This window comes from Pagrus major, chromosome 12 (assembly GCF_040436345.1).
Source record: "Pagrus major chromosome 12, Pma_NU_1.0".
Lineage (NCBI taxonomy): Eukaryota > Metazoa > Chordata > Actinopteri > Spariformes > Sparidae > Pagrus > Pagrus major.
Genome location: NC_133226.1, coordinates 4,625,377 through 4,648,936, shown reverse-complemented (window position 1 = coordinate 4,648,936; position 23,560 = coordinate 4,625,377). Strand labels below are relative to the sequence as shown.

The following is a 23,560-nucleotide window of genomic DNA, read 5'->3' as shown; positions in this document are numbered from 1 at the left end:
CAGGGTAGGAGCATGGGTTGCTAATGGTAGCTTATAAAGCACTGCTAGTGCCCAAGTAACGGAGTAATGTTCCTTTTTATTAGATGACTTGATTGATAGCGTAAAGTTGTGAACAAATTGTGAGTGTCCCTGCTTGTCTTTCCCTATCAGGATTTCCACAGTAAGAGAAATCACCACAGCGGAGCATTTTGGAAATGTCCAGTCATGTCTGTTTACATAAACGCCAATGATGACAACTGAGGACATATCAGGGTCTTGAAGGGTTGTCCCATTTCAAAGTGGGAAATTTCATCCACTACTCCTTGTAACTCTGTTGTGAGGGACAAGTGGGCCCTCGACAATGTGGGGTAAGGGTAAAAATTGGAAATGGGATTGAGCCTGTGTAGTCTGATCCCAGCATAAGAAATGTTTAGGTAACTCTGCCACTGTTGTCAAACTATGAATAACCACATTGCTGTCTTCCAAAGCGTTAAGACCAGAATCAGCACTGCGTTAAAAAAACGCAAGGGCCAATGTTGGTGGTCATGTCTTGCATCAGATACTAGTGACACAATGATATACAATCCAGGATAACCAGTTTGAGTAACAGATTCATTAAATGAAGGCTCATTCAACTCATTCAAATGATCAATGACAATCATTTTCTCTATAATTCAATTTACGAGAAATGTGCACACATTTTTTTGCCATGGCCCTCTGCATCAGGACCCAAGCTGCATCAAAACAGTAGTCTCATTGAAATGGAAAAGATGGGATCTGCCATCTTTAATGAAGTGCTGATATTGGCCTGAACACAGCCTTGTCTTTAAACAGTCAATCTGCTGATCTGTAGCTGTAGTGCCAAGAGTGATGAGAGATAAAAACACCATGAAGCAATTCAAGGTTGTGATATAATGCTGAAGAACAACGCTGCCTGTAAGTCCAGCTGCAGCCACCTTTTCCAAAAAATTAAATGCAGTCCTTCAAATTCTGGAAGAAATGAATAGAGTCCTTGTTTCTTGAGCTGTTGTGGTTTGCACAAATGGTTCATCTTAAGCTCAGGATTATGGGTTTTTGCTTGGGGATCTTAGACTAAAAACAGTTTAAGTACCCACTGAACCAACTCAGTAATAAAGCCAGGATTTTGCTTTTGGCAAAAGAACATGAATCCTTTCCTTGTCTGCCTCGTCATCTTGATATCTATGGCCTGTGGAAACGTTCGCAAAGTGCTGTACCTGCTGCACTTTAAGGCCTAAGCGCAGTGGGAGAGGCTGAGTTTCAGCAGTCCTTGCGTGTGCATCTTATAGAGGAGTTTGAACTCAGCAGGCAGCTGATGGGACTCCTGCCATTTGGTGGTGAACTTGGTGCCCTTCTTGTCGTAGTAGTGGTACGGCAACTCCTTACCCGTGTTTGGATCCCAGCCAAAGGGCCAGAAGCCGTACAGGTGGATCTGGTCGCACATGGAGGATGCCAGTGTGTACATCAGGATGCCAGTGCTCAGGCGCTTCGGCGACAGCTGCTTTGTTTTCCAGTAGCTATTGAGCACAAGTAAAAAAAACAATTATGTATTAAAAGAGTCTTACATTTTTCAAAATATGTGGAGTTTAAGTCACTCAAGGTAAAACACCTGAATGCAACCCTTTAATGTTGACTCTGCAGCTAGTTTGCTTAGTTTTCATTGATTAGGGGTTTACATGACTTAATTTCATTTCTTTTCTCAGGTCATGATTTTTGGAACTTGTGTTAGCTAGAAAAAGGCAATTTGTTAAATGCAGAGGGTTAGGGTTCTCTCTGCAGAGAGAACAACCCTTTATTTAAAACAAGCTTATATTAGAGACAGACCTTTATTTGTATTTTCCCAGTATTATTATATTTTAGTAAGAAGCATTTGTATTTTCTGATCTCTTTTTGTTTTCATTTTCTCCATGTTTACCTGTTATTTCATTTAATACATAACACAGCATTAATTCCATCAGTACAACAGTCATGTCATACTCGCCGCTCTGTCATGGTTTGGGGTTATTTGCATCCTGTTTTTAGTCAAAGAGTCTCTTCATACGTGTTATACTTTGTTTCACTTCCTTTCTGTGTCTCTTTCCCACCTTTGTGATTGCCCCGATTTGTTTCACCTGTCCCTGATTGTCAGTGTGTATTTACTTTCCCTCTTTCAGTTGTCAGTTCACCTGTGTTTGGTCTCCCTGTGTCATCTGCGCTTCTTAGTTTTTTGTTATTTTTTAAATATGAGTTTAGTTTATGTACTTCTGTATTTCCTTAGTTCTTGGATTTGCTTGCCTGTTTTCTTTGTTTTTGGATTCAGCTTATCATCATTAAAGCTCACTTTCTGTTTCTAGTGTCTGCCTGCCTGGAGTCTAACATTTGGTTCCTTTTTGCAAAAACCTGAAACACTCACATAGTTTCACTGCTCTAAAAGAAGTCCTCATTCCCTAATTAACTCAGATCGCTTCTACGCAGCCATTTTTGATCACTTTTGAGCTAATGCCAGTGAAACTCAACACTTTCTGTCTAGATGTTTAACAATAAAAGCCTTCCTGCAGCTCAGAGAGGATCATTTCTCAATTTTCTGGTAGGATTTTAAGTAGTAGTCATAGTAGTGCCACTCTCAAACCAACCCTCTACACCCTTTACCCAATTCCACTTGTTTGTGTGTCCACATCGAGTATCTGCAAGATTAGGTGCCATCACAAACCAAAAAGTGGGTTTTTTAAACGCTACAACAGAGTCGATATCAATGCTGACTTAAGGTACGTGTCCACTGGATCCCCATTCATTGTCTAAGTACAAAGACGTGCAATGATTTTTGGTAGTGGAGCATAGCTTTATGAGAGACGGGCGACGCATTTCCCACTCCTCATTTGCATTAAGTTGTATTCTGGCGGAGGGTGTAGCCTGTTTTGGACAGGTGTGCAAAGCTGGGAAACGTCACGTGCCCTCGCATCAAATGATGCCCCTGTGGACACGTACCTTTACTGATCATGTGCAACGTCATGGATGACCATAGGTGTAGTGCTGCCGGGCGCGCCAGAGCACCGCTCTGCCACTTTTTTTCTGTGAGGAAGTGAGGAAATAAAACGTTCACAGTTTGCATGATCCGGTTGAAAATCAAATACTATAATTTAAGCACTTGAAGATCCAATCATCACTCAAGTATCTGTCTTGAAAGAGTGCCAAAAAAATACTCAACAACAAAAAACAAACAGAATGGTCAAAGATGTCATATTGACATTCAAGGTGTGCTGACTGATTCACTCATGCTTTGAGTAACATGCAAGAAAATGTTCCACCTTAAAGGATGCTGGTGGTCTTTGTGAATTATTTCTTTCCCATGTATAACGAGCTAACAATAATTCTTAATGACGAAGAGGCAGCAAAACATCCTTTGATTTTTTGGAACAGCTAAAACGAGTTAGTTATAAAGTTATAATTTAACAAGTGTGAATGCAATCATTCAACGCTGTAGTTACACGGTTCGGCCACTACGAAAATTGGCTTCAAACCCCGACCCACTTCCTGGGGGCTTGGTTGAGTGAAGCTTTTATGCTGCTACTTCCTCACAGCGTCTTCAAACTCTCCTAAAAGTTCAGAGGTCAGCATGAGACTCTCGCGAGATGCGGCACAGAAACATTAGCGTAGCGTTTCCAAGGAAAAAAAAGCACCATGTCCGACAACGCTGACAAGATTTACAATGCACCGTCAAATCTAAAATCAAAAGCCTGGAAGAGATTTGGATTTGAAGGATTTGATGTAAAGTAGACAAAAACTACTTTGGCTCTGTAGAGCAGTGTTTAAGTACAGTGGTAGCACGTATCTTAGCGTTCACCTGGTGAGACGGAATGGCGAAACCTGTGCAGATGATGAGGATGCTAGTAAAGCTAGCACTAGCAAGAACACGAAAGACAGAGACAAACACTTTTTCTAGCCACAATTTAGCCACAACTGGGTGAGGTCTAAGGTAATCACGGCGTCTATAGCGCATTTTATTGCTAAGGACTTACGACCTGTCTGCTTTTGAACGTGTTGCTATCGTTAGCTGTATTCTGTGACTGCTGGTATAACTGCACATTATTAACTGTCATTGTCTACTGACATTATGTACTGAACTGAACCATACTGCACACTGTTTACTGTCTACTGACAGTTGCTGCACAGTGCACACTGTTAAGTTAATCTAACTTTTGAGTTTATTATCAGTAGTAAACATTTGTCTGCTTGTTTTTCATAGGTGTTATTTCATACACTGATTATTAGGAAGAAAAGAGGATACAGACAGTCAGGGACATCCAGTTCAGAGAGGCCCAATGCAGACAGATCCAGCTCAGAGAGACCCTACTCATGGAGATCCAGACAACAGGATAGTTTTTCCTCAGATCCAGGATGAAACAGGTGTGTTTTTATACACTGAGGTATAAGCAGATTAAGATAAAGATATACATAATAGTAAGACAATACATAGGATTCCCTGGTCTTCTGAAATATCTATTTGAAGATAAGCAATGCCACTTTTATAGAATTGGCTTATTCTCATTTATAATGAAAATGAATGTCTACATGAAGCAAAGAATTGTATCGGATTGTTTCTTATCGTAATCGAATCGTACCGAATCGGAATCGAATCATACCGAATCGGAATCTAGTCATATCGAATCATTCCATAATAAAAAGAATTGTCCCTGAATCATATCGTAGCTCATGTATCTAGATAAGTATCGAATCGTCTTATAAGGGAGCGATGCACACTCCTAATAAATGTAAACTTAGTGGTTACTTGACCTTCAAAATGAGCCATAATGTACTGTAACTGTGTGCATGCCCACATGCATCTTACATGTGCTCCGGTACTTAAACAAATAGCACTACACCCTTGTTGACAACGCTCCTTACAGACATAACCAGCTCAAACTAAGATAGACAATTAATATTGTCACAGAACTTAACAACTTAAGTTTCTTCCCTAGGTTTCCACTGGAGAGAGGGAAGTTTGTCTCAAAGCTTGCTGCTGCTCTACAGCTTAATGAAGGGTGCTTCACTCAGCTGTGAGTGTAACTACAAACAGAGTGCACTCCATGAGTGAGTGGGAGTGGGAATGGTTTGGTTTGAAAAACCAATGAAGATTGGTGAGTATGACATGTCTCTGTCGTTGCACTGATGGAATTAGTGCTGTGAAAATCTACATCCTGCTAAATTTGTGAGCTATTAAGCCACAAGTAGGGCTGAACAATTTATTAAAATAAATCGAAATCATGATGTGGCCTGGTGTAATATCCAAATTGTATGAGCTGCAAGATTTTGATAAAGGTATAATGTGTCACAACATAATATTATAAATAAGGTATTGGGGTGCAACAGAGATGCCTCAGCCTACAATTTATATTCTCCAGACATCAGGGAACATGCTTGTTTGGTATAGACCCAGCAGAAATCACATCGTCATCAATTTTAGATTCAGTCAGTCCTAACAATAGGCAACTCCATCTTGTTTTTATTCTTTTTTGCGAAACAATAAAAACAGTGCATGAATTAGATTAAGCCCAGGTACTGTATGTATTTGTTTGTTTGACAAATGAATGTACACATACTTAGATTTCATAAAAACTAACATTTCTATATGTAATTCTCAAAAAAACAGAATGAACTTTTTTTGATATCAGTGACTTCACATTATTAGATTTAAAAAAAAACCTAATCTGATCAGATAGTCTTGCTCTGCAGCATCACAGAGGGGGAACTCTCCACACTGGCTGCCACAAAAGCATTTCCAAGAGTCCTTGAGGTGCTGAAAGCTGTCTGAGCTGCTTAAACGTGGTAATTCTTCCAGAGCAGGTAGTTTTAATGGGATTGGTGAAGATTAGGGTACTGTACGAACAGCCTTTTCTGCTGCTACAACACTAAGCACCAGACCTAAATCCTTCTCCACACACACAGCTACAGCTCTGTGCCATACCTTTCACTAAATAGCTGTTTCCTTATAATCCGGCTTTGGAGCCTAAATCTCCTCTTTGCCATATAGAGCCAAGCTCAATACAATACAACCACACGTTAGTTTCCACAAACTACTACAAATAGGACAGAGATACACGTTGACATTTTAAACACAGAGACACATAAAGAAAAAGAGAAATAGATGGGCAGTCTGACAGGTCCTGACACATGGTACACCTGCTTTAGGAGACAGCACTAACCATCCTGACCTGGTGTAAATGGGGCCTGATTGTGTGTGAGTCCTGCTTGACAAGCAGAAAATCACTAAGAGGCACAGGAGTCTGAGAAAACAATCAACTGTCTGCCGACCACTTGTATGCAACCTACTGTACATACAAAACACTCTGCACTGGAAAATCTGTTGCCAGAAACATAATCTGATCAAAAATGATGTTCAAAAATGTATTCAGCACAAACCACAGAGGAGTAATGAAGCATAATGTTTAGGAAACAGGGTTGGGCATTAAAATCATCAATAAATGTCATGAAAGGTCAATACCCAACCATGGAGCCATAGAGCTCCATTATTGGTCAAAAACTATTAAAAACACATCAGTGAGCCACACTATTGACATGCTCCTTCATTAGCATGTACATTTTTTGCCCCACTCTCACAATCACAGTCCTGTAGCTGGAAACACTAGAACAACAAATATGTATCAATCCACCACTGAAAATAGTCCTCAACAAATGCAATATTACCTCCTGTTTGACTAATGTTAGCTAAAAAGTGCAGTGCCCAGCTGTTTTAGGAAACTACTGAGCCTCTTTTAGAAGTGAAACTAAATATTTTTAGCCCTAAACTATTCAGACCAATGCGTTTTTTAAGCTGGAGAAGACAAGCCTTTTTTAGTAAAAGGAACATTAAGGGCTGGAATATTCTCCCAAACGGACGCAAACACGGACATCTGCAGACACCACGGACATGTAGTAGTTCTGTTAATACTAGGGTTGTCACAATTCACCAAATCCATGATTTGATTGACTTTTGATTTTAAAAACACGATTCAATTCAACTGAAACTTTGTTCAGCACTGACTGCTATGACATTCTTAGACTATTGCATCTGGGTTTGTAGAGATCAACAGACAGACATTCACATTTTCAAATTCTTATAAAAGATATTTTACAGCAGTTTTACTTTATCCTGGTGGCTTTTTGCAGGTCAGGGTTTGAAGTTTAGTTTTTGAATAATATTCACTAAAAATAAAGATTCCAGAGTTCAAGTTTGGTTCCTCAAATCTGTCCAGAGTGAACCCTCTTTCCAAACAAATCAATAAAAGATCTCTGAAAAAGTAAATAAATCCAACACCTCTGACAACAACACAGTTTCCTCTGGTATGGTCCATTTTCCTCCAGCACAGTCAGTTGACTGTCTTAGTGCAAACAGGACAAGTGTGAAGTGATTTTTTTTCCCTTTGGACTTGCAAGTAAGCAGGGGTGGAACTTGTGACACCTTTAGTTTATACTACTTTTTGGAGTCCACTTTGAGGATGCATTCCACACATGCGCAGGCGTATTTCATAGCTTTCGGCAACGTAGTGGCCACATGGACACATCTATGCACTCATAACAGTTTGGCTGTATGCAGCTGTACGATCAGAGCTTACTCCTACTCTCTCTGATGATGAAATTCATGCCATGCGGACCAAGTGGACCCTCCTGCATACGACCCCAGACTTGGGACACACCTTATTAGTTCACAAGCCTGCTGGCTCCACTTACCTTATTCGTATATTGAGATCTGATCAGTGTTGGAATACATTTCAGATAACATATCCACCCACAGATCACAGGTTATTATCAGGTGGAGATGGGGTCTTTGTTTTTAAATGTACTGCAGTGTTTCAGTGTGTCTTACTTGTTGATATACTGCATGATGTTTCCAGGCCAGGCCAGCTGGACCTTCAGCTGACCTCGATGTTCCACAAAGAAATCGACCAGCGTCCTCGTCACTGTGGCTGACGTGTGGAAGAAAAATGCTGGGATCCACAGGATGGCACCGTCCAGCTTCTTCAAACTCAGGAAGAAGTTGTTCCTGTCCTGCACAGTCAGTAAATTGTTATAGTATTTCTCCAGGATACTGGGGTTAAAGGTTGTCATGTTGGTCCGTCGTCCAACGTCCTTCTTAAAGATCTCAGTTGGCGCGAAGTTGCAACGGAAGACAAAGTCAAACTTCTCGATCTGGGGGCCACAGCGCGAGCCGGTGAGGATGCCGCTGTTGCCGATCACGGCGCAGACATTGTAGTGCTTGTTGAGGATCGGCGAGACCTCAGGGAGGAGGGAGCGGAAGTTCTCGCCAATGGAGAAGACGTATTTGTGGCTGGAATAGTCATAGTGCATCAGCTGTCCGACTCGGACTGAGCCTCGTGTCAGTGAGAAGTTGTGGGGGATGTCGATGTACTGAGTAATCTCCTTTCTGCAAGGCAAAAAAGACATTTTTATTCATTACTGCTTCCTTACTGTAAGCATCCGCAAGTCAGAATGAATAATATCTGCACGTTGTTTTAGAATATTTTTCATAGTCTACCTTGTGACTGACAAGTCGCTACCACTGCATGTTTTCTGGTTCTCAGATCCAATTCAGATTCAGTAAAATGCTTTTGAACCCCATCTCTAAAGCCAACAACACCACAAGCCATCTGGTTTCAACATAACTTTTTCTGTAAAATGTTCCAGGCCTCATCTTTTGTTACTATGATGCTGAAGTGCTTTTTGCTCACGGAAAAGAAACGCAGGCATTTCACCGCTGGTGCTCACTGCTTAAACCACACTGAGCTTTCAGGACAAGTCCACAGAAAGAGAGAGAATGTGTGTGTGTGTGTGTGTGTGTGTGTGTGTGTGTGTGTGTGTGTGTGTGTGTGTGTGTGTGTGTGTGTGTGTACGCGTGTGTGTGTAACCTACTTCAGTTGTATAAAAGCGGTGCTGTTGTAGCTCCATCTCGAGGAGTTCTGCAGGTCCTCGCTGAGAGCGCTGGTCAGAGGAGAGAAAGCTGGATCCAGATACTTCATCGCCAGCTGGGAGCTACACAGACAAGGAGGAGGAGGACATGGAGACACAGGGGTTAGCTCAGGCTTTGGAGAAATTCGGCTTCATCCACTTGCACTTCAAGATGTTTTGAGGAGCATTTTAGCCCTTTTAAAAAAAGGTTTGTGGGTAGTGCAAAATATTATGCATTGAAAACAATTACAGGAGAATCTTTCTGACAGGCCAGTCAACGAAAGCAGTCAGGCAATCAGAGAAGTTGTAAACAAGCCAATTTATCTAGTCAAATTACAGAAACCAATTAGGTTTGCAAAATGCCAAAAATACACGAGCATGCACTTTGTAAAGGAAACCTCTATAACAAATCTGAGATAAAATGTCACACTATTTTGTTTTTCATGTTTCTTACAAAGAGAAAATGAAAGTATTGAGTTCATCCATTCATGTTTTCACTGCATGAAAAGATTTAATAACTACTTGCTTGGCTTTGTTTAGATATCTTACACCTAGGTGTGGAAATATCTTGAAACTTTGAGAGAGATCATCTGACTGCACGTGTTTCTTGATGTAGAAATGATTTCTATAAAAATTAGACCCAAAATGTAATAAATCAAAATTGTTCTCTAAAGAGCTTCGGCTAGGCTCTGCAGTAAATTATTACTTATATGTTGTCTTTATCTCTCTCAGGATCACTGTCTCCACAAAACTAAAATGCCCCCAAGAAAAGCTGATTGAAATGTGCAAGTGTTTGAGGAGCCAGTCACCAAATATAGAACATTTCATTCCATTAGGGAACCAGCTGCATTAATAAACAGATCCAGCCAGTTTCATTTACACTATCAGCTCAGTGTAAAAGCAGCCTTCAGCCTCTTTGAAATCAAGAATAAAACCATCCCAGTGTACTGATGAGCAGTAAGGCCAAACTGTTGCAGAAATTCTGTCCATCTTAGCAAGTTATTCATAGTAAATTTGAGACTTTGGATGTGAAGATTTGGTTGCATGTACTTATTATCCTTTCAGCTTGGTTTTGAAACAACTTTCCACAGTTTGAACTCATGCCTTGTTTCCTGCTTTTCAAGACATTTAAACTGTATGAGAAATCGAATGATGTCACCTGCTGGTAACATGAGGTCAATGTACTTGATAAGATGAACACTGTTTTTGCAGTGCAAGAAGCCTCAACTCTTTCAATATTAATACCAATAATAACCCAGAGATTTGCTATTTTACTTTGTAGGATATTCTAAATCCTGATTTTTGCATGGAAACCTTGACATTTTTAATGCATCTGAGCTTCTCTTGGTAGACTCTGCACACCAGAACAGTATTGAGTCCACATGTCCTGGAAAAGCAATGCTTTATCTCTCACCCAGAGTCATTTGAGAAAATAGTTGTCAGTGTCATCCTTGTGCATCCAGTACAGAAAAATGTCCAGGGAGTGTTGATCCTAGCTTAGCACAGCGAGTGGAAACAAAAGAAAACGGATAGCCTAACTCCATCAAATGATAAAAAACATAGCTTTCAATGACTCCAAAACTATGTGATTTACCTGTATCATGTCTATGGAGCAACTGTAGAAATAGCAATGTCAAATGACACATTGTGGTAGCAGTTAGCAGTGGAGCTATTTGCTAAACAACAACTGCTGGCTGTAGTGAAGGCACACAACATCTCAGAGGTTCTTTCCTCATAGCATTGATACAGGTCTGAACTGTGTCCTAACTCTACTGCTAAGAAAACCCAACTGACTACAGGATGGAGTTGCAACTCGCTTGTAAGCTAATACCTGTGACAGCAGAAAATCAAACATTAGCAAGTTGAAAGTGTAGCTAATGTTGGCTAGCTGGTGATGGAGCTAGTGTTCGGTCATATCACGCATGATGACCTCGATGGAACCTGGACATTTCACTGATTTGTTAATTGAAAAAACACTGACAGACTGATGTTGAAAATAAAAAAATGACTGGATGGTAAAAACTCTTAGTGTCTTTCAAGGTGGGAGAAAGAAAACATCAGATGTAGTCTGGGATTCGCAAATCCGTGTCAGTCTGGAACCTTTCAGATCATTTTAGATATCCTTTTCACAGCAGACATTTTGACTTGTCAAAGCAGCAAAAGCACAGGTGTGAGCAAAACTTTTAATGAGGGCTACATCCTATTAAGTGTCCCAATAAGCCATGACAGTAAGTACACATGCACAACACCAGAGCTCTGGAACTAGCTCACCTAAATAGGATGAAACCATCATTAATGTTAATAATTCCACCCATGGGCGTAGGTTTCTATATAGATGGTCGTGACATGTCACAACCAATGTTCGAGGATTGCAAAATAGTCACTACCAATATTTGTCTGCTGCTGAGCCAGTAGTAACGTTAGTGAGTGGTAGTAGTGAGCATCTTCCAAACTGTGTCCGCTACTTGAAATGGATAAGAGGAAGAAACAGCTGAGAAACAGCGATTAAAAAGTTGAAGTCTCTGGAGGTGGAGGCTGCTAAATGTGCGAAGTTGACGGAGCTTTTTGGTGCCGGGACCAGTGACACCGACCCGCCAGCAGCCACAGGTGCTGCTGCGCCGGGAGACGAGGGAGGAGGACCTGACGATGATGAGCGAGTGGAGGCAGACAGGGTCAGTAACGTCAGCCTGGGGCTGGCTCGGCTAAATGTTTGAGACATGTCCAAAACAAAGTAAAAAAACGTTTTTACATTGAATGTGATGCGACCTCACTAACTGCATACTGATGAACGCAGCTGCCGCTAATGCTAACGCAGCTGCCGCTAATGCTAACGTAGCTCCTCAGGGACTGAAGTCGTTATTTTCTAACTTTGACAATCTAACATGTGGCAGCACATCAGCCCAGAGTTAAAGGGCTGTGACTGTTGGTAGTTGTGGTTGATTTTGTTCAAATACGCCGAATTGTGATATTATGGGTTATTATTGTTCAGATGATTTAGCTAAGCTAGCTAACAGATGCTAACGTCAGCGGTCTCTTGTTGCCATAGCAACAGTAAACATTCACGTGGCCTGATGAGCTGTAAACAGAGATACAAAACACAAGTAAACCTGTAGCAAATAATAAATTTAATTTGCAATATTTACCATTGAATTTATTGTAATCTTTCAATTCATTTATTGTTTACTGAGGTGATAACTATCTAATAGGTATAATTTGTGTGTAAATGTGTTACTTTTACTGTAGTTTTCAAATGGCTGTGTATAGTGTTAGTGTATAGTCTTGAGCATTTTCAGGTCACAAAGATCTGGCTTTTTTGCATTGGGAAACACTAGTAAAGTGTCCTAATGAAAACACGACAAAGCCATTTGACTACCTTGTTCATAAATGATGGTGTCAGGACTTTTTTTTATGACACACACACTTTCATTGATAGGAATACTTGGTTTTGAGGAATGACCTCTATTTTGAGCATGTGACATGCTTTTGCAGGTTATCAACAAGGTTTTGCAGTTTGTACTAATTGTTTTGAGAAATGCACCAACTGTTGTGCAAATGTAAGTAATGATGTGAGAAAAACTCCACCCCGTCTCTGGTTTTGGGTTCTTCCCGTTAGTCTCGTCCCACCCCTGGTCATAACATAACTTCTGTTGTGATTTGACACTATAATGAACAAAGATTGATTGGTTGATTGCTATAGCTGTCAGTTTTAGTCCTTGAGTTCATAGCTACGTGCTTTATTTGTTAACTGCTATCAAGGAATATGACTCTCCTTTGTAGTATGTGTGAGAAAGGACGCCACGAGATTTGTGGACTTCTTCGTGGTGTCCGCTGATAATATAGTGGGCTGGTCTGGACAGAAAATGCCAGAGCTGAATTTTTGTCCCAGTCCACCCCTGGTAATGTCACTACCAAAGCTGAGACCAAACCTACGCCCTTGATTCCACCTGTGCTTTTCCTGCTTTGACAAGTCAAAATGTCTGCTGTGGTGTAAAGCATGAGCGTCTCTTTTTCCCCTCTTGGTGGATTTAAGCAGGCAGTTTTCATTTGCTTCAAGTCTTTCTGGTGAGCCAGGCAAAAGGCATTCTGGATCTCTCTTTGTACTGGACACATAGAGATGAAACCAGTGTTCCCATCTGACTCTGACAAGAAACAAGAATGACTTTCCACAATGTTGAAAAGATGGTTTAAAGAGAGAACTTGCAATACTGTTCTTCTGACTTTGACTAAACATCAAAATGTCAAGGTTTCAGGTCAAGACTCTGCTATGACAGACAAACTGGTCAAATAGTATTTGCATGTAAATTTAAGTTTGGTCCATCTTGCATGAAGAACAAGAAAGGTGGAGTTGACTCCATGAGGACAATTCAGAATTCTGATTCATTCAACCATTCTGTAAATTTTAAAGTCCTGCATGGCAAACTCCACCTCTGTAATACCTGGCCAGTCTAAAACACACCTTTAAAAGTATGTGTAAATACTGTTTGACCTGGATCTGATGCAGTCAGACCTCCAGAAGCTTTATTTTGTTGTTGCAGCATCTGTCATCTTTGTGGACAGCGAGGCTCAGCTGGAGAGGTGCAGTGCTGAATCAGGATCAGCATGAAATAGTGACTAATTACAAACTGTAGCTGGGAAAGGATCTTACTTTTTAGCAAAACTCCTCAACTGTTCATTTAGGTTTTTGTAGTAATGTTGGACAATATATTCCAGGTTTCTGAAATATTATTTACAGCCTTAATACGTGTGCAAGTTATTATCTTGTGTGCAGAGGAAATAACTAAGATTAAGATTAAAGAATCATGACAGATAACTTAAAACTTCTATATAACTGCTTATTTAAAGGGGGCAATGTGTAAGAAATGGCCAGAATTTGTAGCTCCAAAAACATACAGCAGGGGCAGCTCTGACTGAGCCGGGGCTAATTGGTTAGCATGCTAACTTCAGTCGATATCTCCGCAACACAACAGCCTACATACTATAGACGTCCTTAACATAAAATCAACACTATTGTTTCTTTCCCCTCTGTGGTGATGTCATTTTTTGAATGTTTGAAACTAAAATTCTGGCCATTACAAATTGCCCTCATAATAGAAATATATAGTGATTTGATAATGTATTAATGAGATCATGTGACACTCTATTTTGTTGTGACATAGGACATCTGAGACAAATGTCGGAATATAATAAGAAAATATTTTGTTTTACACTTTGGATTCATCTTAATTCTTTATTTCATGATGTTTCAAATCCAACACCACACCATCCAAAAGGCTTCAGAGAAGATTCAGGGTCCTGTGTCTTGTTCGTGACACAACCAGTTGGATGGCTGCAGGTTTCAACGCAGCCAATCACAGCTAAAGCAGAAGATGCTGATGGTTTAAAATAAAAATAAAAAATTGAAACCAGCAGGTTCTCTCAACAAATTCAAACAAAGTCGCTCACACTTGGTTTGTTGCTGAGAGTCAGGCGATAGATAGATAGATAGATAGATAGATAGATAGATAGATAGATAGATAGATAGATAGATAGATAGATAGATAGATAGATAGACTCCATTTGAAAAAATAAAAATATTAATATAAAGAAAAAGTATAGACGGAGCACATCCTTGTGTTTTTGATTCAAATGTCAGCACTCTGTATTCACCTCAGGTCGGGTTTGCGAGGCGGCCTCTCGCTGCAGGAGGAATGTAAAACAAAAACAAAAAAACAAACTCACTCTTACCTTAATCAGCATCAGTGACTTTAAGATGACATTTAACTGAAAGAAAGGATTACCTAAAGTAGACTCTTTAAAGGCCCGGCATGCATAAGTAAAATGCATTTTAAATACTTACTCTATATCATTATTTTTATAACAATAAAATACTTGAGAATTGTGAGTAATAGTGATCATTGTAGTTGCATCGCAGTGCTGACAAAGTAACACAAACATTTCAACAACTGGGCACAGTAAAAGACAAATAGTCTATCAGCACTGGATTACTGATTATACTTACGATAAAATGTGAAAAACAAACTAGCAAAACCAGAATTTTAGTCACCTTAACTTTATAAAACTTAAGTATTTATCATAGTAGCAAAGTATCGTTTTCTTGACCACTAGAGGGTTCATGTACACTACACAATTATATGAATAATAAAACATCTTCTAGAAGGTTTTGTAAAGGTCACAACCTACAGCTACTATTGGATGGATTGTCATACATTTGGTACAGACATTCATGGTCCTCAGTGGATGAATCCTAATGACTGTGGCGATATACTAACATTTAGTGCCAACCATTAAGTTGATGTTTTTGGTTTTGAGTGAAATATCTGACCAACTATTGGATGATCTGACATAAACTAAGATGGTGCGTAAGCCTGCAGCTGGAGTACAGATTCATACACCCCTTTTTCCACCAAGACAGTTCTAGGGTCAGAGCCAGTGCCTTTTCTCAAAACAGTACTTTGCATTTCGACAGCCAGAGAGCTGGCACTTGGCAAGGAAAACAAGTTCAAGAGTTTCACCAAAACTTTGCTGGTTGAGAACAAAAACATCACCATTAAACCATTGCTGTGACCAAGGACCAACTAAACCTTATGACCATCATTTTTAACAACCAGAGCTACTGTAGTGTGTAGTCAGAAGAATCAACAAAAGGTTTTGGCAATCCATTTTGAAAGTCTTTTGTTGATACTAGCACAGATGAAGCTAGATAGCTAGCTAAAGGCTAGGGCTTACAAAGGCTCACATTATCAGCTTACATTCAGGGTTCAAAAGAATCAAAATCTGGAAGGTAATTGCCTTTCTTTGTGAGCATAATTGCAGTCCATGACGCAATCACAACGAGCAGCACAAATCTGTTGGACCAGTCATGTTTGGATGCCAATGTAAGCGTGCAAAGCCAGGAGCAGCACAAAGTCGATATAGTCTGCCACCATGTTCCCCATGATGCTGGGAAATCAGCGCCGTATACAGTCACATAATGATGTGATTCTACGGAGGATAGCCCCTGGAAAAGCAAACTGGCGGTTCACAGGTTGAAATAACTACATATTTAATAGCACTTGGTTCACATTGGTGGAAAGGGAATAAAAGCGCCACTAGAGTGGCTGTAGGCTCTTTTTCTTTTAAACATGAAGAGACATCTAACTCTTGTTCATACAAGTCCTACAGTTTGTTACAAAAACAGATAACAGAAAGTCATTTGCACAGTGATGGCTATAGTAAAGACTTTTGGATGATCTTCCCTGCCAGTATACTGTAGGTAACAACATATAAGTGATCTTTACCTCTGAATAATTTTAACTGATAGCAAAACAAAATTCTTCCCTGTCTAGTACCATTAATATGTATCTCCTGGATCTGGACTTGCTTGATGAAGACTATAGTTTCAAAGAATAGCAGGTGCACAATGATGTGCAGCGCCGGCTTGTAAACCCAATGTATCCAAGGAAGCTTCACCCAGACGTGCTTCAGCTACTTGTACACTCTCACTATAATATGGCCAATATTTTTCAGATCACATCAGAGACCATCAGATTGTCTGACACCCTGTCTATCCACTGGCTGCACAGCAACAGCAAAAAACAAGTATTTCCCTCAACCACCATGTTCCTGATGATAAACTCTCACTCCACAACGGGACAGCAGGAAATTTAGATCTGTTCACCAGCAGAGTGTTTTTTCTTCAAAATGCCGGTCTCCTTCACATCTACTCTGAGCATAACCTTGGCCTGTGGTGACGGCGAGCAAAGAGGAAAATGATTACGGGCGGGAGAAAAATGAATTCAGCTCTCGTGCAATAAATCAGAGCCAAGGACGGCTCGCTGGCCTCCAGAACCTTCATCAGAATGACGCTGTTTTAGCATCACACTCCAAACCTGACCCAACATGTCAGACAACAGAGATTTACTGAATAATTTCCCCTGGAGTTGTATTGCAGTGACCCTACTGAAAACTGGACTGGAATCAGATGAAGTAAAATGCATTAAGCTCATGTGTAAACACAATTCACAAACACACACTGAGGATCTGACCAGCTCAACTAGTTCTGGAGGCACTCAGACACACAGTTAGTTGAGAGGCAGATAGATTTGTGAGATCACGTGATCTCAGGAGTCCATCTTGCCAACATATGCACTTCGGGCGGAACCACATTTGTTTGGACCAATCAGCGTCCTATGAGGAACTACTTGCAGCTACGGGTGTCATTCAGGTGTGATTATCAGCAAGATAAGTGACTGTTCATTTGAAAACAATGGTGGCTCCTCAAGAGGTTAGCATCGACGCTGCTAGCATCAGTTATATCAGAACTGGAGAGCATTTCTTCATTGAAAGAAGAGCAAACGACAGCACTGAAGGCTTTTCTCCTTGGAAAAACAGTTCTCAATCTTCTCTTGACAGACTCCTCCGGTGGTGGCACTCCCCTACTGCTGACGTGATTGGTTGAAGTTAGCCCGTGATAGAGGCAAAAGACAGTAAGTGCCTGCCCTCTCCCAAATAGTTTCCCGCGCCAGGTTAGACACACGGCCTTGTTAACAATAAACTACTGATTGAGAGCCGGAGCCCCATAAAGCTCGTACATCAGTTGGACAACAGCACTGTTACATCACACTCACCACTCTGCTGTTTTATCAACTTTAAAAATGTATTCCTGAAACCTTTTTCAAGCAAAATATTTAAATTGGTTGCAAACATGGCAGGCCATGGACTGAAGGAGACAGAAGAGCTGTGAGTTAATGAGCTGATCTAGTTCACAGCTGTGGGATTAAGTGACAGATGCCCTGTTTTCCTTCAGGCTGATACACACTCTCACTGGCATGTACTACATTTGGACCAGGTTACCAGGGAAAAGTTGTCCTTTTTTTTTAAATCAGTCAATTAGTGTCACCCTGTATATATTAATAACACCCTTGCTGTCTGTTAGAAAACCTGAACTGATTCTGATATTTTGATCAGATGTTTTTCTTTAATAATGGATACGTTTTGAAGAGGGAGTAGCAGTAACAGTAAGTACGTCTTTAATAAGGGTATCAGTGGCTTTTATCTTCTGTTTAAAATCATGTCTGTTAGAGGAAGTTGATGTCAATTTTAGGTTTATTAGTTTAGCACAGAAGTTGACTCTCTTCCATGTTAAATGACTCGTCTTCACCAGTCAGTCACTCTGAATTCAGGCAGCCGTTAATTACTTTAGCCTACATGTAAACTGACATATAGCTGCTAGTAATAGTAGTAGTAATACCAACAGTTATACCAGTAAAAATAACAATTAACACTTAATAGTTGTTGTTAGTTGTTAGTTAGTACAAGAGTAGTGGGATTAAGAATTCTAGTAGTAATAGAAGAGACAAAATACGTAAGTATACTAAGTGGGAAAATAGTAAAACAGTAGCAATATGTGGTAATGATAGTATACACTAGTAGTAGCTGTATGTAGTTGCAGCAGCAGTAATAGTAGGAATAGTGGTAGTGGTCATAGTAGGGATGACTAGTAGTACTGAAGGAGGAAGAGTAGGAGGAAAAGGAGTAAGAGAGTCTTTTTTGAGTTGAATTTTGGATTATTGCAGAAAATAATCTCTGTCAAACACAAGTTTATGATCCTTACACGTTTTGTTCATCAAGATAATCTTCACAGAGGAACACCACCTTTGTTAAATTTCTAAGCATAAATTAAATCTTCAGCAGTAAAAAGCTAATGTTAGGCTATAAACAGACTACATTAACCAATCTACAAGTCCTAAAGTAAGTGATTGAATAGTTTGCAACTGAAGTCTGCCTGTAAAGAAGGACAAATGAGTAGATGAGTCTCTGTGTTCAGCGTCTTTATGTTTAATGTCCCCGACAACTTCTATAGTTTCATGTAGCCACTTGCTAGCAACCGCCGTTTTTAAAGCATTGGAAGCGCTTTATAATTCAATTCGGGGACATTTACTTATGTATTTCACATTGCAGAACAAAATGTGTAAATATCTTAAGACTGTGGTAACCACAGACCTAATTTCAGGCTTTTAACTGAAAATGTATTCAAAAAACCCATTGACTTTGAGACGAGGGAACTGGAAGCGCAAACGTGCTAACTGATTTCAGGGTTTAAGACACATTACTGCAGCAACCTATGTGTAGCAGCAGCAGCAGTAATAGTAGGTGTAGTAGTGGTGTTGCTACTAGATGTAGGGGAAACAACTAGCCTGACTGTCCAAATTTCAAACATACAAGTACCAGTGCCAGTAATGCTTACTTTTAACAATGTTGCATCTCACTTGTTTAATTCCTCCAAAAACACAGCTGACAATTTGAGGTCTGGGCAGAGGTCACTAATAGGCCAGTTTGGACGGCGTCTCTGACAGGACTTTGTAAATTACAGATAATTATTTTAATAGGAGCGTTTCTATATTAACTGGTGCAGCTTTTACAGCCTTTACCATACTGGTTTCGCTCCTCCTGGAAACCCAGAGACCAACTGCATGCTTTTTAAATCATCTCACGTGATGCTACTTAGCCAATCAAATCAGTGCATTCTGACAAGTGGGGCGACTCGAGTGAGTGAAAAACTGCACACAGTCAGAGACATCTGTCAGAGGAAATGCTAGTCAAAGAAGAGGTAATTAACATGGGGTGCTCTGAAGAGACAAACGTGTATGGCAAACACGGAGCTTTTAATCGAGAATGGACTCTTACAAGATCATTGTTCACATGAGCAGTTCAAAACCAGTACGTCTCATATGTTCTGATACCATGGTGATTATTAAAAGCAGCAATGTGAAGCGCCACAGTGAGATGAAGCACAAGTCTTTTGAGCAAACATACCCACTCAAATCCAAATTTAGAGCACCAAAAACAAAGGCACCCACTATGTATGATACTATTCAAACAAAATATCGTTCCAGGCTCACAATGACCATCTACACATTTGTATGAGGAAAAGCCCTGACACCATTACAGCCCTCTGAAAGAAACTCAGAAGCTCACGTCTCTCACTGAACAAGAGAAAGTGGAGGAATGGGGCAAAAGTGGGAAAGAAAAACTTCAGATGTTAAGATATGTTGAGATGTTTTTACACAGTTGGTTGAGAGTGGTAAGATGTGAAATGATACAACTACTAGGCTACTTCTTTATATATATATATATATATAATATATATATATATATATAAATACATATATATATATATATATATATATATATATATATATATATATATATATATATATATATATATATATTATATGGCACTGAATTGTAATGAAAGTTAGGCATTATGAGGTTCCGGACTCTCTGAATTTTAAGTGAACACCCGTGTCTTAGAGGGAGTTATGTGTTGTCAATGTTTCTTGGCGAACAGCTGCTGGCTGCGGGGACTGGACTGTTGTCATCACTGTGAGGTTACCAGCAGAGACTCCAGGAAGTCACTGCTGCTCTCTCACCATGACATTGACTAAATCTAAATTTAGATTCAACATATTACATAAAAAGTGAGTTTTAGAGATGTTGGAGCCAAGTGTTGGTGTTCCCCTGGCTTCCAGTCTTTGAGCTAAGCTAGGCTAACCACATTGAGATAAGTGCATTTTCCAAAAAGTAAAACTATTCCTTTAATATTTACCACAAATTATTAAATGTTAGCTATGTTATTTTTGCCCTGAAGTATCATATGAGTTTAACATCAGCACAGATTATGTCTGTTGGAAGCCTCTGTCTAAAAACATCATGTTGGTTTCAGCCTACGTTCTCTTTTACAGGGAGGTCAGTGCCTGTTCTCATATTGTGCCCACCTCAAGCAGAGGGTTGAGGCATCTGTAACCAGAAGCTCGTAATCTCACAACTTGTTGATGGTAAACAAGAACAAAGCTACTGTAGCTAAAGCCAAAGTGGTACTTTTTTTTAATTAATGCTGCTACTGAGGTATAGAGTGAAGTATGCAGGTAACTCTATACTTGATATACAATACAGGCAAAAGTATGTGGACACGTCCAAACTTCTGGTTATCAGGCTTTTTATTCAGATTTTTTTTATATCTGGCTGCAGAGATTTATTTCATTAATTCATAATAGCATTAGAGATGTCCACCACAGATGTTGGGTGATAAGGTCTGGCTCACAGTCCATGTTCCACTTCATCCCAAATGTATTAGAAGGGCTTGAGGTCAGAGTGGAGTGTGGCCAAAGTGCAGTAAAACTGTGGAGGTGGATGTTGGATGGGTGTGTAGCACACACAACTTTTGTGCAGATACTGTACTGTTACAATCCACAATTTAAGGTTCACTTTTAAAAAAAAATCTTCCCCACACAATTAAGTATACCATACACAAATATTGTTGAAATAAGTCATTTTTAAAACTGACATTGAACGTTAAAAAACCTTATTAAACTGAGATTTGGCTGAGTGATCTATTATCAGCGATCAGTCCAGCAGCAGGTGGCACAAAGTTCTAATTATATGCTGTTGCTTTACAATTGTCTTTTATTGGAACAATGAGTCCATAGAAACACAACCCCAGATCAAAAGAATACTAAGCTAATTGAGGTGTCACCATGTTTTAGGCCCTGTACTGAATAAATTATGCTAATTGTGCTCAGTCTGTGAGCTGTCAGTCCTCAGACAGCAGATAGAGGCCTTCATCTGATCAGATCAAGGAGTAACATCATTTATGAGAATGTAACATTCATTCAAAACATCAACAATCAAGATTAGAAGACAACTATACATTAAACTGGTTCATGTAGGCCTACACATCTGCACCATTTAAAAATAAAATCCAAACACTCAGCTGATCAGTCTGCAGCTCTACAGCCTGGCCTGGACTCACCGAAACCCTGCGTGGAACATGGACAGCCTGGATCCTCCATTAGGTCCGTATCTGGGGGTGCTGAGCAGGAAGTCCTTCTTGATGGACACGTAGCTGATGAGCGACAGGATGAGCAGTGCCACGCTGAACATGACGAGCCCCAGCGCGCTGGCTATCCGCACCATCCTGCCTCTCTGCGGGCACCAGCCCCCCCGGACCAGAGGATCACTGACGGGCCACGAAGAGGAGACAGCGAATACCCACGCGCAGCGCATCCGCGGCAGAGCGAGGGCGTAGACGCGAAGACGACGCGCGCTTCACGCAGATTTCAGAGTCCATGTGGGGAGGAAGAGCAGATGCGATTACGCGGCAGCGGCAACGCATGGGCGGCGAACAGGCACCTAGAAATGCTAAAGGCCGGGCAGGCGAACGAGGACGCGCAAACGGCGGATTTATGGACGCTTTTAACAGAAGCCATGAAGACTAAAGAGTCCATGCGTGGAGCAGGAGTGAGGAGCCCAGGGCCGCGTTTTTACAGCCGATGTCATCACCTAAATATGAGGCAGCGACGCGTCTGCGGAAGAAAAGGCGCAGGAAGAACGAGCGTGACGCATTGACAGTCCATGAGTCGCAGAAGAGAAAGCAGAGGAGGGAGGAGGGGTGCTGGAGGTTTTTCTGCAGGCATGCGGGGTTAGATTACAGCCGGATTCATAACCTCAAGGTGGTGAAATGAAGCGACGACGTCCTGCAGGCTGAAGATGGAGGCGGCCGGCGGATGCTGCTCCCTCCCGTCATCTGCATCCTCGGCGTCTCTCTCCGGTAGTCTCATTAATTAAGACGGAGTGTCGCTTTAAGGAGACGCAGCTCTTGTATCGCGGTAATCAGATAAACAGCAGCAGCAGCATCCGAGGCGGAGCTCTGCGTCCTGATGGACACAGGGAGACGCAGCGGGAGAGGACACCCGCCGCCCAGACACACCGGAGGGAGAGAGGTGTCAGTCCGAACTCAGACATCCTGAGAAACATGAGGAGATGTGATTTCATATGATAATACATGTTTTCTGCTCATGTAAGATAATAATAATAATAATAATAATAATAATAATAATAATAATAATAATGTGTTAGTTTGATAGGCCTTTCTGTTTATCACATATATTAAAATCAAAAGTTTCTTTTGTAAATAGCTGGCCTATAGCCTGTCTATATGATGTGTAAGTACAATGTGCAAAAGCATATTCATATATTAAAAGTTAAAATGTATTTGACATGTGATTTTGATATATTTCATAAAGTGGTATGGTGTTAAAGTGAAAATTAGCCTCCGAGGCAGATGTAACTCACAGAGATAATGAAGCAATATTAATCTTCACGTTGTTTTGCAAAACATTTGAAAATTCATTTTTATCATTGTTTAAGATATGTTTAATTAAAACACAGATGTGTGAAGGAACAACTGTTTTGGGATGCTGTAGTATCAGAATCAACACTAATGGCTCTGTGTGTCTATGAGCTAAATGCTAACTTTAGCCAGCCATTCTCACAATGTAATGTTGATATGCTGATGTTTAGCAAGTGTGGGCCTACTGCTTACCGTCCTGACCCTCTTCAATGACGTCCCTTTAAAAAATGATAGAATTAATAATTTCAGTAAATGGACAAATTAAACTGACATGTTTACATTCAGGTGACGAAACCTTCTTGTGACCAAAGTAGTTATGATTCTTAGATGTTGTGACCACAGGAAGTAGTGTGAGGACGTGACAACAAACTTGAAGACAGGAAACTTCTGTTTGTTTCTCTTTTTCAACCAACAGTTAGCGCTGGCGTCCACGGCCTGGGTGAATACTGGAGTCTGACCTACAGCAGACAGTTT

At 40.4% G+C, this 23,560-nt stretch overlaps 1 protein-coding gene across 1 annotated transcript; it reads right to left on the bottom strand.

Moving 5' to 3' along the window:
- Positions 1–1,231: 1,231 nt before the first annotated feature.
- Positions 1,232–21,870, bottom strand: st8sia3 (ST8 alpha-N-acetyl-neuraminide alpha-2,8-sialyltransferase 3). Its single transcript, XM_073478474.1, has 4 exons — positions 21,707–21,870; positions 8,881–9,000; positions 7,838–8,395; positions 1,232–1,514 (listed from the first exon to the last, which is right to left on the bottom strand). The coding sequence occupies exons 1-4, from the start codon at positions 21,868–21,870 to the stop codon at positions 1,232–1,234; spliced, it is 1,125 nt and encodes a 374-aa protein (XP_073334575.1).
- Positions 21,871–23,560: the final 1,690 nt, after the last annotated feature.

What these genes read in the sequence shown, in the direction of transcription:
- st8sia3 (XM_073478474.1), bottom strand. Translation starts at nt 21,870, where the DNA reads ATGGTGCGGATAGCCAGCGCGCTGGGGCTCGTCATGTTCAGCGTGGCA. An exon ending in ATGTTCCACGCAGGGTTTCG is followed by an intron (nt 9,001 to 21,706) that starts GTGAGTCCAGGC and finishes TTGTCTGTGTAG; the next exon opens with CTCCCAGCTGGCGATGAAGT. An exon ending in ACCGCTTTTATACAACTGAA is followed by an intron (nt 8,396 to 8,880) that starts GTAGGTTACACA and finishes TTTGCCTTGCAG; the next exon opens with AAAGGAGATTACTCAGTACA.